This window comes from Nomascus leucogenys, chromosome 5 (assembly GCF_006542625.1).
Source record: "Nomascus leucogenys isolate Asia chromosome 5, Asia_NLE_v1, whole genome shotgun sequence".
Lineage (NCBI taxonomy): Eukaryota > Metazoa > Chordata > Mammalia > Primates > Hylobatidae > Nomascus > Nomascus leucogenys.
In genome coordinates, this window is record NC_044385.1 from 45,088,630 (window position 1) to 45,107,475 (window position 18,846).

General features: G+C 34.9%; 1 protein-coding gene across 3 annotated transcripts in view; it reads left to right on the forward strand.

The window, feature by feature from the left end:
• The window catches only part of LEPR (leptin receptor), a 211,436-nt gene extending 193,233 nt beyond the window's left edge, over positions 1 to 18,203 (forward strand). The window contains exons 17-20 of one of the 3 annotated variants that reach the window (XM_003265191.3): positions 458 to 553; positions 2,187 to 2,292; positions 3,740 to 3,815; positions 16,894 to 18,203. In XM_003265191.3, coding sequence (XP_003265239.2) covers positions 458 to 553; positions 2,187 to 2,292; positions 3,740 to 3,815; positions 16,894 to 17,718 — 1,103 coding nt within the window. In that variant the 3' untranslated portion in view covers positions 17,719 to 18,203. Of the gene's footprint in view, positions 1 to 457; positions 554 to 2,186; positions 2,293 to 3,739; positions 3,816 to 6,939; positions 7,052 to 13,852; positions 16,134 to 16,893 lie in introns of those variants that run through there. The other 2 variants (XM_003265189.3, XM_003265192.3) reach the window with 2 other exon arrangements.
• Positions 18,204 to 18,846: the final 643 nt, after the last annotated feature.

Below are 18,846 nucleotides of genomic sequence, written 5' to 3' on the forward strand. Positions count from 1 at the left end.
GATTTTACAAGACTTTAGTCTCCCAGCTACCTTGAATGGAATGGGGAAACTAAGTAAGCTGAATTCCTATTAAAAAAAGGAGTATTGCCCACTTTGGGGGTAAGGGAGAGGTAGTAGAAGATATTGCTCTGGAAAAGGAAATGAAGGAAAGAAAAAGCTCATACACCCTGCACTTGAACAAATTGGCTATCACTGGAACACGCCTTTGAAAAATTGCAATCTTCTGTCTCTGGGTAAGACTTTTTAGAAAAATATTTGGAAAACTGTTGTCATTACTAGATAATTAGAAGTGCTTAAGTTTGTTTTGAAACTCCCTTGATAATTTAATCCATAAATAATAAGTAATTTCTATGTTTGGAAATATAGGATAGTCACTTTAATTCTTTTTTAAAATGTATTTTCCGCTCATTACTATTAATTATGTATAAATGAGCCTTTTACGTATCTTTCTCCTCAGATCATTTTATCCCCATTGAGAAGTACCAGTTCAGTCTTTACCCAATATTTATAGAAGGAGTGGGAAAACCAAAGATAATTAATAGTTTCACTCAAGGTAAAAATTATAATTTTAGTTTCCTTTTACACCAATGTGTGTGCCTAATTTGTTCGCAGTAATATTGCCATTGGATTATTCTTTTTCTGATAGAATCATGGAAGAGTTCAGAGTCTTCTGTAGGTTTTTCATGGTGAGGTTCCAAAGGAAATATTTTTTTCCTTTAAAAATAAAACTGGAGCTATAGAAATAAAGTCACTGGGCCTCTTATATTTCTGATTCATCTTACTGTACTTGGAATACCAACATTTTGATTTTGTTATTACTTTTTAAATTGTCTTCAAATCTAAGCAACCTAGCAATGATATTTCAAGAGATAAACATTTCATCTGTTGTTAGAATAAAAATCATTAAAAAATTCATACATGTATTATTCAACAGATATTAATTGAGCATTGTTCTAAGCACTGTGGATTGAATAGTGAACATAAGTATCTGCCCTTATGGATCTTTTTTTTTTTTTTTTTTGAGATGGAGTCTTGCTCTGTCGCCCAGGCTGGAGTGCAGTGGTGCGATCTCGGCTCACTGCAAGCTCCGCCTCCCAGGTTCATGCCATTCTCCTGCCTCAGCCTCTCCGAGTAGCTGGGACTACAGGCGCCCGCCACCACGCCTGGCTAATTTTTTGTATTTTTAGTAGAGACGGGGTTTCACCGTGGTCTCGATCTCCTGACCTCGTGATCTGCCCGCCTCGGCCTCCCAAAGTGCTGGGATTACAAGCGTGAGCCACCGCACCCGGCCAGTATCTGCCCTTATGGATCTTAAATGTCAGTGCTCTAATTGAGAGTGATGGGCAATAAATAATTATATAATGTCAGATAGAAATGAGTGCCATGAAGGAAAATAAAAGCAAGATAAAGGGATGGCATTAAATGTGGCATTTTAGTTGATAGTCAGAAATGGTCTTTCTATGGAGGTGGATGATATTCAAGTAAAACCTTGCAAGGACAGTAAGACCCTACTTGATATTGTCAATAGATTCTTGGAAACTGCAACTTTATGCAACATGACGTACAGGAGGTCCTTGAATAACATCATTTTGTTCAAGGTAGTTTCATTATAATGTTGATGAGGAAAAAAAGGTTTTGTTATACATTGCCATTTCACTTAACATTGCAGTTTCCAAGAGCCTATCAATGATGTTCAGTGAAGACATAACTGTACAAATAGCAAAAGCATTCCAGGCAAAGGGACAGTGTGTGAAGAGTCCCTAAAGAGTGAGGATGCTTGGTGGTTCAAGAAACAGCAAGGAAATCAGTGTGTGTGGAGTGAACAAGATAGAGATTGGCAGGTGTGGAAGGTTGGGTCGTCCAGGAGTAGATACTGAGACAGTCATCATAACAACTTTGACACTTTGACCCATTATAATGTAAAAATGATCAGATGGAGAGGAATGGCAAATACATAAATTTGAAAAAATATTTTACTAATTTACAGTAGATATGATGCTGAACAAAATAATTATTTTATTAATGTGATCACAACATATTTTTATCTTTGTTTTTTATTTTTATATTTTTGAAGGTAATAAGAGATTTATGATGAATTCAGAAAATGTCTACTATAATTTTTGATACAGAAAGAAATTAATATTTCCTCAAGTTTCTGAGTTGTGTAAATTGTATTTCTTTTTCAGGTGATACTGAAAAACACCAGAATGATGCAGGTTTATATGTAATTGTGCCAGTAATTATTTCCTCTTCCATCTTACTGCTTGGAACATTATTAATATCACACCAAAGGTATTGTACTTGAGGTTAAGAATCTTTATGGCAAAAGTCCTTAAGCATATTCAAACCCTGATTTAAAACCTTCTAAATCAGGAATATTAAAGTCTTCTAAGTGCTTTTATATGTAGTCTGTATACAGTTAAGACAGCATAAAAAGGAAAGGCCTGTTGTCAGGAAATGGCATTCCGTTTTGCTAGGACTGTAAGAGTTAAAGAATGAGGAAAGAAATACCAAACACAGCTTAACAGTTAAAGACAGGTTTTCTTTAGATAAAACCTGAGAGGGGCTTCTGGCCAATTTTTGTTCAGGAGCCCTTTCTCTTACACACTAAGAGTGTATATTGGTTTTAGGGTGAGGGGGCTTATCACAAGCTTGGAATGTTTATGTGTGAGGGAGAAGTTTATGGTGGGGTTGGAATGTCTCTGGGAGGAGGGGAGGTTATCTTGGGGCTGACATCTTTTCGGCTGGAGGGGGGTTATCTTGGGGCTGGCATGTCTCTGGTCAGGGAGGATGGAATGTTTCTGGTTGGAGATGTTATTTGTGGCTTATGGTAATGCTGACCTTAGCCATTAGGCTGATGCCCTTTTGGATTTAGGTGGTTTTTGATTAAGGTGAATTTTAAAATGAGGTGCTTGTCCATGATGGTGATGCTCCTGCTCTGTCAAGGACAACATAGCTTCAAGGAAGAATTTAGTTTTTTTAAAGCAAATGTATGTACATTCAGGAAGCAACAAGCTTATAACAGGAAATCCTAAGCAGTATGTTCTTGGAGGTGGCAAAAATGGCTTTCAGAGTTCTGCAGTTTGGGTTAAGGACATTTTGTGGTGAAGTGGGTGGTAAAAGTAGCCTTTTAGTGGTGACCTGGAGCAGTCAGTTCATTTATGATCAGCAAGCACTCTGCTTTTTAGAGATCAGCACTGTGTGGCTCCAGTCTGCTTGGCTTGTCAGGCAAATGGCTGAGTTCCGTGGATGGTGGCATGGGTGCCATGATACTCTCTGTGCTGGGAAGTCCAGTGTGGTTATTTTACACATGCCAAATCTCTGTAGAAACCATTGTCTTCAGGCAAAAAAGAGAGAGAGGAGATTTTAGAATCCGAATTTATCTTTTAGTTAAGTGAATTGATGGGGCCACATCAAGTGGAATTTTTTCTGGTACCCACTTTGTGGCCATTTTTAGTATTTCAATTTCTTTGAGAGAAATCTATGCAGTGTTTAGCATGGTGCTTGGCACACAGCTTTCAATAAGTATTGACTATTTCTATTACTACAGTGATTTTCAACTGTGGTCTAGATAAAAGTTTGGTAGAAATCTTCATGGGCTAGCATGTGAAAATGCATCTGACCCTGCGGAGGCGTAGTTGATCTGGTGGACTAATTTCTAGCTTGTCTATTCACTAACTGTTCACATTTCAATATGAATGTTTTTCTCTAATTTTGATGCCCTATTTATCCTTTGTAGAATGAAAAAGCTGTTTTGGGAAGATGTTCCGAACCCCAAGAATTGTTCCTGGGCACAAGGACTTAATTTTCAGAAGGTTACTTTTTCAATTTTTTTTAACCCATAATATATAAGATTGCAAACTAGATGCCATATGACTTACAGAGCATTAAGCGTTTTTAAGATTTAAAAGTTCATATTTTATTCAATTCATCTTAATATGTCTGCTATTATATATTTTCAAGAATAGCAAGATGCAGGGATTTGAAATCAGGAAGAAATAAATTTCAGTGCATAGTTTATCGTGTGAGAGTTCACAATATATGTATGTTGCTTCTGTGTCATAGTACATAATAAAATAAATATTAGAAAGTTAAGGGTCAGTCTGATGGAGAACAGATATTTGGATGCACTTTTTTTGGTATAAACTGTGTTTAGGCAAAAGGCTGGAATAAATATTTTTAATGTCTATAATTATCTCCATAATTATTTAAGTAAATTAGAAAATTATATAATCCTCAAACATTATAATCTGAAAAATGCAATGATCATAATAAAACTTATATTTATGCAGAAGTTCCATTCAAGTACAAGTACTTTATGAGAGTTAGTCAATTATAATAAAATAATTTGCATTTGCTTCTATAGTAGGATTTTTCAGAAAGCTCTAAAGTTTAGTGAATGTTTTATTAATTTTCATAATGTCCCTTGAAGCAAGGCTAGCTTCCCACTCATAAAACTGGAAAAACAGAATTCAGTCAAGTCAAAATACACAGATTTTTAAACAATACTTATTTGGAGGTTATTATCCAGGTTCGGTGATTGCATCTTTATCATTAGTCACTTGTTAAAAGTTTTCAATGGTTTCCTTTTGAATATAAGAGATAAACTAAAGCCCCCTGAAGCTATTAATAGTACTCGACGACCTCTTTCTATGATCTGTTATCAACCTACCTATATGACTTTTTCTGTCCCTGGGCCTTGATGATACCTTTACTGTTCCCATCCACCTACACAGAGCCTTCCTTGTACGTGAAGATCTGCTCTAGACCCTTCTTTCCTGAAGCCTTCCTTTAACCAGTGTAATTCAAAAGAATTTCTACCCCCTTTAAGTTCCTAAAGCATTGTATTGTTTTATTTATTGTGGATAGTTCTCTGAATTCAAAGACTGTATTTTATCCATCACAAATATTTGTGGTACTCATCCTGCTGTTCTTCATGTGCAAAGCACTGAGATACATACTCTTACATTTATTAAGATTTTTACTTACATTCTCAATGTTTCAGTTTCCTCTTCTGTGAAACAGGCTGCTTACCTTATTAGGTTGTTTGGGGGACTAAAGAAGATGGTACTTGTGACATAGTAAGGTCTCAACAAATATTAGTTATTATTTTACGTATTTATGTATTTTATATTACTATTATTATTCTTTCAGTTACCCTGTGGGACAAGTGTTATTCTCTCTATTCTGCAGAAGGGAAGAGAAAGCTGAAGCTCATAGTGGTTCGGTAACTCGTTTTAGAGGCAAGATTAGCTTACCAGTTTGTCTGGCTTTGGAGCCTGTTCCAACAGCAGCTGTTCTCTATAGCAGTGGCTTCTTTTTCTTTCTTTCTTCTTCGCCATGACCCACAGTGAAAAAAACTTAGGTTGGTGCAAAAGTAATTGCAGTTTTGGCTTTTTTAATGTATAAATACATTTTACCTTCCAACCTAGTACACCATAGATACAGATATGCAAGACCGAAATGAAAGATTTCTTGCTTGAAATAGAATGTTTTAAAATTCTATTTTATTTGTTAAAAATGCTGGTTGCAAGACACTAAATCGATTTCACAACATTCGAATGGCTATGATTTGCAGTTAGAAAAACACTGTTCTACAGCTTATCAATGAATAAGTAAACAACTAATATTGTAGACGTGATGAAGAAAGAAAAAGATTGAATTGTAATTTTTCAGCAGGAGAAAGAATGCCCTGTCTTCAGAAGCAGCAGTAGTGTTGTTTTACATATGAACAATTCTTTTTATAGAAACTTCACTTTGCCCGAGTCTAATCAGCCACACTCCTGTACACTCCTCACCTGTGCTGTTGCCCACTAAGCCAGAGTCTCCTTTCATTAAAACAGTGTTGCCGAGTTTTTCAAGTAAATCTTTTTCCTCTCATTTATCTTTTACTATGAATTTATACAGTAACATTTTGTGTAGTTGTGATGATATCTCAGTCGTATGTATATATATCATTCATTCATTTATTCAACAAGCACATGGTGAGTATTTATATGTAAGGCTTGGCTGTTGCTAGGGTCTAGGAGAACAGATTTTTCTTACCATAGAGAAATAAGACAGTGAGGTCAGAGAAGAGTGGCTGGGTTGAAAGTAGAACAGGAAGAGCTTGTCTCCTTTTGCCTCTCTAAAATAGTTCTTTTCTATTCATTTCATCCATATATTCAATATGATTGAATACTTATCCTATACCAGTCACTATAGTATGCCCTGGCATTATAAGGATAAGAAAAACACTATATGCTCCTGAGTATACAGTTTAGTGGGGAAGATAATCATTAATATATTTATCATGGAAATAGCATTACCATTTTTTGTACAAATTTATGGGGCACATGAGAAATTTTGTTACATGTATATAACACATAATGATCCAATCACAACCTTATAGTTGTAAACTACATGTTGTGAAAGAAGGGGTCCCATTGTGCTGAGCGCTTATAATGTGGGAACCTGGCTTAGTGTATCCATGGGGGTGAGTGGATAAAGTTAAGCAAATTACATCTGGGCCAAGATCTGGTAGATGAACAATCATTAACTAGGTTTTGAGGCAGAGATGTGGTGTCCAGCTAAGCACCTGCAAACACTAAGTCATGTGGACGGCAGTACCTAGCATATTCACCAACTGGAAATAGGAAGACTATAAGACTTGTTCTTAAATATGAGGGTTTTATATCAAAAAACCTATATACTTATCTAAATAAAATTGCTACAGTTTCACTATATAGGTATATATTAATTCAGAGAATGATCATCTTACTTTTTAATGCCACTTAAAAAGAGGCTGAAACACTCGCTCTTCAGCATTTAAGCTCTGAAATCTTACCTATGGACCACCATGAAGTGGTTTCTCAGTGTTCAGGAGGGCCATGAAATGATCAGGCCCACATCAGCAAAATGCAGTTTAAACCTGCACCAAATTATTTTTCCCTTTTCCAGAAATTGCCTGGCACAAAGGAACTGCTGGGTGGAGGTAGGTTGAATTAGGAAATGCTTGTAGACTACATCCTACCCCGCTGCCACCCCTTCTCTCCCTGAGGTGTGCACATTGCTGCCACAGGTCATCTGAAATATTGCCACATTTTTTCAAGTTGTGGTAAATTAAAGAAATGTGAAGAATTTTTAAAATACCGCGGGTGTGAATGTTCTTATTTGTAGGATTGATTTTTTAAAAATCTCTGGAAATATTTGACTTTCTAATCTTATAAATCATTTTTTAAGCACAGCTAACCCACAGGATGCTTAGTTTATTACTAGGGCTGACCAGGTGCATAAATAACACTATTAGGAATAAATCAGGTTTTGGAATATAATAGAACATTTAAAGAGTGAAGGAGAATATAACTTCAAGATTTTATTAATGATAAAAATTTTCTAAAATTCATTAACTTTTCTCTTTAGCCTGTCGTTTTAATCTCCTAAATAATTAAAATGTACCTTTTTCTGTTTGAGACAGGGTCTTGCTCTGTCACCCAGGCTGGAGTGCAGCGGTGCGATCTCAGCTCACTGCAGCCTTGACGTCCTTGGGCTCAATTGATCCTCCCACCTCATCCCCTGTAGTAGCTGGGACCACAGGCGCGTGCCACCACGCCCGGCTAATTTTTGTATTTTTTTGTAGATACGGGGTTTTGTCATGTTGCCCAGGCTGGTCTTGAACTCCCAGGCTCAAGTGATCCACCCACCTCGGCCTCCCAAAGTGCTGGACTTACAGGTGTGAGCCACCACACCCTGCCTAAAATATGCTTTTTAAAGGAAAAATAATATAGTGTAACTCACTTTATATTACTAAACAGGTTACCATCCACCCTATGTTTCATATTCATGTTATTTATTTAATTATTTCATAGGGCTAATAGCCTTATATTTTCTGATGATAAAACTGAGGCCCAGAGTGGTTCAGTAGCTTGTCTTGATCACCCAGCCTGTCCATGTAACATCTGTGGTTCAAATCCAGATCTATTTGACTCAAATTGATGCCCGTGCCATCAGTTCCATATTAACAATGTATTTCTTAATATGCTTAATGCCACTAAATTATGCACTTAAAAATAGTTCAAATGGCAAATATTGTTATGTATATTTCAGCACCATAAAAATGGGCAAATGATGTGAATAGGCATTTCTCCAAAGAAGATATAGAAATAGCCAAGAAGCACAAATGAAAATATGCTCAGTGTCATTAGATAATAGGGAAACACAAATAAAAACCACAAGATGCCCAGTAGGATGGCTATAATAAGAGACAGATAATAAGTGTTGGTGAGAATGCAGAGAAATTAGAATTATCATATACTGACAGTGGGAATGGAGTAGCAACTCTTTTGGTAAATAGTCTGACAATTCTTCAAAAGGTTAAACATAGAATTATTATATGACCCAGTAATTCCATTCCTAGGTATATACTAAATAGAAATGAAATAGCAAATCCACATGGGAACTTTTATATGAATACTCATAGCAGTATTATTCATAATAGCCAAAATGTGAAAGTAACCCAAATCATGAATAAATAAGCAAACAAACAAAAAACTCACACTATATTGCAAAGAAAGCAGATCAGAGGAGCCTATTGTTTTTAAAAATAATTCAAATACAAATACAGTATTTTTTAAGGGAAGTAATAATTTCTATATCAAGTATTTCCTTTAATTTGTTCTCCAAATTCAGATATTTTGAATATTGATTGTTATGAAAGTGCTCTTAACCTGTAATTTCTAGACATCTAACATGATTTTCAAAATCTTCCCTAAAATTAATCTATTCCACTTTTGAAGCTGTCATTCTCCTTCCCCTTGGTTTATATTAAATCTAAATCCTGAACCCATAAATATGTTAATCAAATGTGTTTTTAAAAATTCAATAGTTTGAATCTATTTCTAAAAGAAAAATAAAAAGAAAACATTTATTTAAAACCACTATATGCCAGGCATTGCTAACAATAGGATAATACCATATGTGATTAAAAATAATTTTGCCAATATAATTTCCTGCCAGATCTTCTTTCTTTTGTTATGTTCCACTTCCTTTTCTCTTTTAAAATTAGTTTTTCCAGATAATATAAATATAAAAATATAGGACAATATGAAAACAGCTCTACATTAACACAATATTTTAAAACTTTCTGCATTTTCTTCATTTTTAAAATAAATAAAAACTACAGGTAAAGTTTGTCCTGCTTGTTCCACTATTTCCGGTCCCTCCTTCTCTTCCTGGATGAATCCATGATTTCAAGAATGTAGCCTGTGTTTGTCTAGCTTGTGCATTTATACTTTCCTACATTCATGTGTGTATCCATGACCAATGAACAGTAATCCTTTGAAGTACTAAAAATGTTAATATACCTTTCATATTATTCCAAAAATATCTCTGAACATTGTGTTTTGAGGTCTCTCCAAGTTGACGTAGTTAATTTAGTTCACACATTTGGACTGGTCTGTAGTATTCCATTATACAAACATAGCACAATTCATTTATTCCTCTACTGGTGGATGTTTAAGGTGTTTGAACACTTTTTTATATTTATTACAAAAAGTGCTGCAGGAAGCATGGTTGTATATGTCTCTTTGTTCTCTCGTGTATATGATATTTCTCAATATTTAAAATTTTTTGAAAAAATATATGTGAATGATTTAATAATGAAATGTTACAGTTAAACATTTGAGTTTGGAAGACCACTTCTTGAAAAGGACAGTCCCCTTTTCCACCCCTCCCTACTCTTAGTCTTGCTCTCCAAATGCCTCTTTAGTTAACTGTCTGACTTTTGGTTTTTCTGGTATGTCACCTTTTTATTTCTAAAAACCATATGCTTATGCCACTATGAAATGTAGACGGTATCTATTGATTTCTGGCTATAACGAGGATTTACTCCCACATATTCTTCCCTCCTTGTGCTTCTACCCATATTGTCTTGTCACTTTTTTCAATTCCTTAAGTAATCATTTCTCCAACCTCAGAAAAATCTACTTAAACTTCCATTTCTTGTTCTTTTAAACAGAAGACTATTTCTTGGAGCTCCCCTACTTTTTTTTTTTTTTGAAAAATAAAAACATTAGCACTATTACGCTTCCCTCCATTTCTCCCTCTACTTTCCAATCTCTAAATCTAACTTTATGTTTTTCGTTAAGTCAGGGTTGATATGATGTTCTGTGCTGTAATTTGTCTGTGATTTATTTTTAAAAATAGAAAAACTAATAAACTGAATTTGCATTGTTATGATTATGTAAATATTGTGACTTACTGAACCAAGTGTTTAATAATAGGTGATTACACTTCTCAGTGGTTCCGATGTCAAAGGGGAATTTTTTAAAAAATAGATATATTCCACCTGTTGATCAAAATTGTGCCGAATTTTAGTTAGCTTCATTTTTAGTTTTTATCTTTTTTCTTTTCCTTAAGTTTCTAATTGTCCCTTCCTTCCTCTTTCTCCCTCCATTCTTTCATCCATTCATCCCTCTCTCCCTCCTTTCTTTCTTTTCATGCTTTCTTTCTCTCCTTTCTTTCCTTCCTTTCTTTTTTCCTTCCTTCCTTCCTTCCTTCCTTCCTTCCTTCCTTCCTTCCTTCCTTCCTTCCTTCTTTTCATGCTCTTTCTTTCTTTTCATGCTGTCTTTCTTTCTCCTTCCCCTCCTCTTCCCTCCCTTCCCTTTATATAATCTATGCTGTTATGTTACCTATTTTAGCCACTACCCCATCTTTACTGGAGGCGTTGTTCTAGTGCACTCTTTAGGAACTCTTCTATCCTCCTACTTCAGTCAGGACTAGGCTTTCTCTAAAATTACTGTAAGCCACCACTCTAAACTTTCCCTTAACTGGTTTCTGGTTAGTACTGTTTCCTGGATTCCTTTCCTTCATTTTTCTTAACTACACCCTTAAGTAACCTCCTAAGAAGTATGTGATAAGTCTCCATCTCTCCATGCCTGAACTTCCTTTTATTCTGCCCTCCTTGATTATTAGTTTGGTGGAGTATCAATTCTTAGAAAAAGCCTTTCCAAGAGAACATTGAAATAATTCCTGCCTTAACATAAATTATCCAGTGCTGCTTCTGAGCAGTCAGATACTATTGTGATTTTTACTCCTCACTGTTTACTTTTAATTTCCTTTTTAAAAAATATTCTCCTCATTTTTGTTGTTTTGAATTTTCAATGATGAATCTGGAGTGGTTCTTTTTTTATTTAATGTGGTTATTTTTTGAAAAGATTTTCAATTCCATGTCTCCTGTCAATTCTAAGAAATTATATTATTTCTTTGATAATTTCCTTTCCTCTTGTTTCTTTGTTTCTCTTTCTAGAATCTGTATGTTGGATGATGGACCCTCCGCATAGATCTTCCACATTTCTTACCTTTTATCTCATATTTTCTGTTTCTTTGTTTTGTGTGTGTGTGTGTGTGTGTGTGTGTGTGTGTGTGTGTGTGTGTTACATTCTGAGGCCTTGCCATACCCTCTTCTTCCAGTGCTTCTGTTGGATTTTTATATACTGTTATTTTTGTAAATTTCCAAGTATTCTTTCTCAGAGTATTCTGTTCTGGTTTTATGCATATTTTCTTAAATGTTGCTAGAAATACCAATTCAAGGATTTTTGTTCTTTTATTTTAAAAATTCTTTTTTCTTCTATTCCCTGAATTCTCTGTGTTCCTTCTAGGTCATGTGTTCCTGTTGTTTATCTTGGTCTTTCTTTTATTATCTCAGACTTTCCTCCTAATATCTGGTAATCCTTTGTTTTCCTTTCATGTTTAGGAATGAAACAGTAGACAGGCTGACTGGGAGCCCAGTGTATATACGCAGGGATTGTTGCCCTGGGTGAGTAGGCAGGGTTCTGGCCAGATGAGGAAAGATGTGCTCTCAGCTAGCAATATTCCATGGCTGCTGTCTTCCTCCCCAGACAGTTCCTTAGCTGCTTTTGAGAACAAACCCTCAGTCTGGTTGTGAAGGGCAGTTCTTACATGAAGGCTCTTCCATGTTCAGCAGAGGAGTAGAAGAGCCCCATTCCATATACAGAACTTCCATTAGGCCCCAGTTTCCAGCCACAGTTCTCTTGTCTTCATTTGCGTGCCATTTCTTCACACACTGTCTCCACTGTATACTGCAGGGCTAACTTTCTTTCTCCTCAGCTGCAGCTGGATATATTCTGGTCTTCAGCTTTCTTTGCCCACCTTCTTTGATCTACACTCTTCCAATTGTTTTCTATCTTTTAGCAATGAATGAAAATTACTCATTTCTCATTAGCCCTCTCAGATCATCTTCTTTGTGGTGGGTCTGTATTTGACTTATTTACATACTGCCATTCCAACAGAATCTCTATAGAGACAAGAGAGAAACCTGTTCAGTCAGCCATCTTGAATCAGAATACCATTTCTGTTTATACCTTAAAAATCAGAATCTTAAACATAGATTGAATTTTTGTTGTAAGAAAATGTATTATGATAACTCATTAGCCTTGCTTTTCTTCCAATTCAAATTTTAGAGTGTAAAAGAACTATTACCTTTCTTACTTTGTTTTGCACCTTTTTACCTTAGCATTTCTGCCTAATTTGTTAAATGTCTTCTAAATCCAAATCACCTGGGTTTTTCCCTTAAAGATATTTTAAGCTCCTTTAATTCATTTTCAATTTGTTCCACTCCTTTTTATTCTTTAATTATTTTACAATATTTTTCTCATTCTCTGTTTTTTGTTTGTTTGCTTTTATCCAGCCATGCTCCTGTGTCTACATTTATGCCAACTTTCACAAGAGTTTACTCCATTTAACAACTTCCTTTTGGGGGGCTAAAGCTAGAAACAAATAGATTTTTCCTTGGGATCTAAAAACTCTCTTAGATTCCCCAGTCAGCCCTAGGCCTCCAAATAAAGCAGCTCAACAACCCGTGGCCTCCCAGAACACCATCCTCACAGATCTGAATCAGAAGCATCCCTAAAATTGCTAGATGGCCTTCCAAATGTGTGGAAGAGCTGGTGCATTTTCAAGTTAGAAGTTCTGTTTAGAAGTAGCCATCTCCCCTATGCCCGGAAATGCACATTACTGGGCTTAGAAGTGTGTATTTCACTCCCCTAAAAATGTAACCTCAGTTTTGTTTATTTTCTTGTTCCTTATAGCCCTCAGGTTATGAGGAACCAGGAGAGAGTATAAATTAATTAGCTGAACTTTATCACAGCCAGTAGTAAAAGGGAAACAAAGAACATGTTCTTCTGCCTATTTGTGTTTGGGACAACCTTCTTCATCTTCCGTTGTGTTATAGAAAGATTGTTGGACTAGAAAAAAAAGAACTAAGTCAGGGTCCTCCCTCTACTCTAATTAGCCATGTAACCTTTAGCAAATAATCTTGGCAGCCTCAATCGCTTTGTCAGAAAAACGGGAGACACTTGGACCATATGATTTCTCAGATCTTATTTCTAGATTTTAAAAACCCATGGTAATGAATGGTTCTGTGATTCTATTCTTTACCATTTTTAGCACTTCTTTCTCTCTTTTTTTTATTATTTTTCTTTTCACTGCTCTCCTCTTTTATTCTTTCTTGTTTCAAACTATCCTATATTGCTGTTGGTTCTCCCTCTTTTAATTTTTCCAGCTCATTGTTCTTCTCTCCTTTCACCTATTCTGTTATTTCCCCATAGTTTTTCCCTTCCTGGGGTAATTAAAGCTGCCCTTAGAGTGTGATATTAAAACATTCATTAAGAAAAGGGGAGAAGCCACCTTAGTTCAAAATTTTGCCCTTTCCCAAAAGGATGCATTATTGTAACCTAACACAAAAATTTATAGTCCAGAATCCGTGCTTGACAATGTTTTTTGAAATCTTTTATCTTTTTCTTTGTGAGTGATTTTTTATTTTGCTTTCTTATTTTGTTTTATTTTATCTAAACAGAGAACGGACATTCTTTGAAGTCTAATCATGATCACTACAGATGAACCCAATGTGCCAACTTCCCAACAGTCTATAGAGTATTAGAAGATTTTTACATTTTGAAGAAGGGGAGCAAATCTAAAAAAAATTCAGTTGAACTTCTGAGAGTTAACATATGGTGGATTATGTTGATTGAGTACTTAAAATAGATGTGTAAATTTGGGTTCAAAATATAGATTTGAGTCCAGTTCAGTTTGGATGTGTGATTAATTTTCAAATCATCTAAAGTTTAAAAGTAGTATTCATGATTTCTGGCTTTTGATTTGTCATATTCCTGGTCATAAAACATTAAGAAAATTATGGCTATTGCTGTCATTACATATCTATTAAATGCCATCAAATATGTAGTAGACAATGCTGTAATTAGGTGAACTCTAAAACTGCAACATCTGACAAATAGCTTTAAAAATACAATGATTATAAGTATGGAATCAGGGAAAATATTTAGTTTGTGTTTTTATGTCCAGACTTTTCCATTTTAGATTCTTTTATAGACACATCAGCCTAAAAATCAGCCTGTTCGGGTGTTCTTTTGATTATCTCCTGGCGTTTTTGTATCTAACTTTGGTTCAATCTGGGAATTTCAGTTTTCAATATCCTTGAAAATGGCTTAAGTGATAACTTCCGTTTCAGTTAAAAGAAAGCCCAAAGTTGTGTTTGTGCTGGCCACAGGACAGTGGGAGTTACAGTTCATATCAGGATGACCCTACATACCCAGGTCAGATTGACTGGATCAGAAGGGACTTCGGATCGACTTCTAATCCAGCTTTCTTGTTTAATTATGACTTAAATCTAATTTACTTCCACTGAACCATCCAAGACCTCCGGCAGGCAGGGAAATGGGCAGTGATGCAAGAAAGGGAGACTCTTTGGAGCTTTTATGAATAGGTCATGGTGAGGACAGAACTTTTCTACTTTCAAACAGACTGCTTGCTAGTTTTATGAATTCAGCACATGAATTATGTTGTGTTGCTCACATTCAAACCAAACCAAAGACTATGTTTAATGAACTCAGTATTCAAATTTATTATGTATACGTATCTATATGTATATATGGATCCCTTATATTTAGATTTTACTCGTAGTTTTATTTGAAAGTAGAAAATAACTCTACAAAAACCGGAAGAATGTGTCTTTCTTCCCTTCTTGACTTCTAATAGGTGTCATTGAAATGTAAAATCTAAGTGTGGAATTATGAAAGGATATTCTTTAATTGCTGCCCACTGAACACATATTTAATATGTGCCCAGATTATTCTAAAATCTTAAAAAAGGATGCATATAGTGAAATTTTTTAAATGGATATACTTTTAATAAAGTTTTATAACTCACTGACAAAACATATTTTAATAGTGTATGAGTATGAGACTTCTTATCAATTATAAGTGAAATATTCTGTCTGAATGCATTTGAAGGCATTTACAGTATTTGATTTCAACAGTTACTGATTATGACATTTTAGCATGAAATATATCAAACACATCATTTGAAGGACATATGTAATCTTGACTATGGTTATGGGTTTTTTTTGTATGTATTCCTTGTTTTCATATTGATAGCATCTAATTCTTTTGACAATATGTAGATTCATTTAAATTTTAAGACAGTTCAGTGCATATATAGTAGAAGCCTTAAGAAAAAAGAAAATGAGCAAGCAAATATTTGAAGAAATTTATAAAACTATAGATTTCTTTCAGGAAAAAAAACAGGCATAGGAACAGTTTTCTCTTCATATATTATGATTGTGAATAATAGGAAAGTTGTATTAATTCAGTATTTGTCATTATGCAGTATTTTAATACTACATAAGTCTATTCCATTATTATATTTTGCGCTTGGTATATTTATTCCTTTATGCTTTTAATCACTAACATATTTTACTTGAGTATAAAACTATGCTAAATAAATTGTATTGTATATGGAATATGCTTGCCATTATGAAGAACAGCTGGGTATACCATTATTTTAAGCAATAAATCTGAATTCTATTAGTTTAAAAATTGTAAAATTCAAGTTAAATGACATGTATGATATATAAGCTGAACACATTTTCTATAGCCCTTAATTTAGTTGTGTTAATTTTTCAAGGTGATGTATCAACAGTTTTTTTTATTTTGCATTTGTTTTTTCAGTATGTTTACATTGTATGAATTGAGCTTTTTGCCCACAGATTCTTGATTTGTAGTTGCTTGGCAGGATTTTTCTTTGTGATATGATCACTTATATAAAAAATATGATGTACATTTGTCTTGTGTATTTGTCTTCATTTCACATGTCCATAGTAAATATTTTTACGTGAAGTTATTTATAAGGAATAGTAATTTACCAGTTCATGATCATCTCTTTCATCATCATTGTTCTCAACATACGATATTATTAGCTCTTATTTTCAGATAGTCTCAAGCAGATTCTCAGTACACAGCAGATAAATTTTTAATAGTCAACACAATTATTTTACTTTCATACCATATCTTATTTCACAACATAGTTATTTTAACTGTTTTTAGACGAGTTATTTTGGTCATTTTATTTTATTTCAATCCATTTTTTTCTATTTTGGGCTAAAATTTTTAGTTTGTCGGAATGTCATTTGCTACAACATATTAGGAAGAAAATATCTTCAGAAGATAGCATTTTCCAATGACAGTAACCAGTCTTTCCTGAGAGCTAAGCACTTGCAGACACTAATTTATTTCTAGCCACAATACCATGAAGCACATTTTTGGAGATGATGAAATTGAAAGGCAGAGAGGTTAGTGTACTTGTTCATGGTTGTGGAATTGGAAGAACTCAAGTCTAAGTCTGTCTTGTCCCACTTTCAAATGCTATCTTAAATGGGCTCTTCCTTATGCTTTTTGATATGTGTATTTTAGTCAAAAACTAGTTAATTTGTGGTTGACTTATGTTCTTTATTATTAACACACTTCCATTTCTGCCAGTATGACATAATGAAGCAAAATTTTTTTAACATAATTGAGCCTTAAAATGTGTCTTTTCTTTTAGCCAGAAACGTTTGAGCATCTTTTTATCAAGCATACAGCATCAGTGACATGTGGTCCTCTTCTTTTGGAGCCTGAAACAATTTCAGAAGATATCAGTGTTGATACATCATGGAAAAATAAAGATGAGATGGTGCCAACAACTGTGGTCTCTCTACTTTCAACAACAGATCTTGAAAAGGGTTCTGTTTGTATTAGTGACCAGTTCAACAGTGTTAACTTCTCTGAGGCTGAGGGTACCGAGGTAACCTATGAGGATGAAAGCCAGAGACAACCCTTTGTTAAATATGCCACGCTGATCAGCAACTCTAAACCAAGTGAAACTGGTGAAGAACAAGGGCTTATAAATAGTTCAGTCACCAAGTGCTTCTCTAGCAAAAATTCTCCATTGAAGGATTCTTTCTCTAATAGCTCATGGGAGATAGAGGCCGAGGCAGTTTTTATATTATCAGATCAGCGTCCCAACATAATTTCACCACACCTCACATTCTCAGAAGGATTGGATGAACTTTTGAAATTGGAGGGAAATTTCCCTGAAGAAAATAATGATGAAAAGTCTATCTATTATTTAGGGGTCACCTCAATCAAAAAGAGAGAGAGTGGTGTGCTTTTGACTGACAAGTCAAGGGTATTGTGCCCATTCCCAGCCCCCTGTTTATTCACGGACATCAGAGTTCTCCAGGACAGTTGCTCACACTTTGTAGAAAATAATTTCAACTTAGGAACTTCTAGTAAGAAGACTTTTGCATCTTACATGCCTCAATTCCAAACTTGTTCTACTCAGACTCATAAGATCATGGAAAACAAGATGTGTGACCTAACTGTGTAATTTCACTGAAGAAACCTTCAGATTTGTGTTATAATGGGTCATATAAAGTGTAATAGATTACTTTATAGTTTGGATGGGAGAGAGAAAAGAAACCAGAGTCAAATTTGAAAATAATTGTCCCAAATGAATGTTGTCTGTTTGTCCTCTCTTAGTAATATAGACAAAAAACTTGAGAAAGCCTTCATAAGCCTACCAATGTAGACACGCTCTTCTATTTTATTCCCAAGCTCTAGTGGGAAGGTGCCTTGTTTCCAGCTAGAAATAAGCCCAACAGACACCATCTTTTGTGAGATGTAATTGTTTTTCAGAGGGCGTGTTGTTTTACCTCAAGTTTTTGTTTTGTACCAACACACACACACACACACACACATTCTTAACACGTGTCCTTGTGTGTTTTGAGAGTATGTTTTGTATTTATATTTTGTGCTATCAGACTGTAGGATTTGAAGTAGGACTTCCCTAAATGTTTAAGATAAACAGAATTCAGCCCTGGCCTAAGGGGTTATACTTGTGAAGGCTAATGAGCCAATTGTTATGTACCAAATCTAAGATATGTACCATAGAATGAAATAACCTGCAAGAATGGTGATGCCCACAATCAGTATTTTGATGAAAACACAAGCACTTTTGAAAACATAATGTCAGTTTTAATTCTTCTCTCTGAAAGATGTTGAAGTGGTCACTTTCTGATGAAGTTAGATTGCCAAATGTCACTGTATATCTCTCCGGAATAATTGTCTTCCCCCATCCTCACCTGGACATATGCTATTTTTTCCCCTCACTGAGTGTTCTGTCTACGTAAACCAACCACTGTGTAGTACTTTACATACCTTAACCCAGTTAATTATTGCAATAATTGTATGAGACATCTGTTACTATGATACTCCTTAAAGATAAAGATAGTAAATAATTTGCCCAAGGTTACAGTCAGTGGGTGATGGAATCAGAATTCAGATTTAAATCCAGATTTTTTAATGCTAATGATTATGTTTCTAACCTATACCCTACATAGCCATCAATTTAAAAAAACTGACTTGTAATCAAAATTTATTAAGTAGAGGCCGGACACAGTGGTGCATGCCTGTAATCCCAGCACTTTGGGAGGCTGAGGCAGGTGGATCGCTTGAG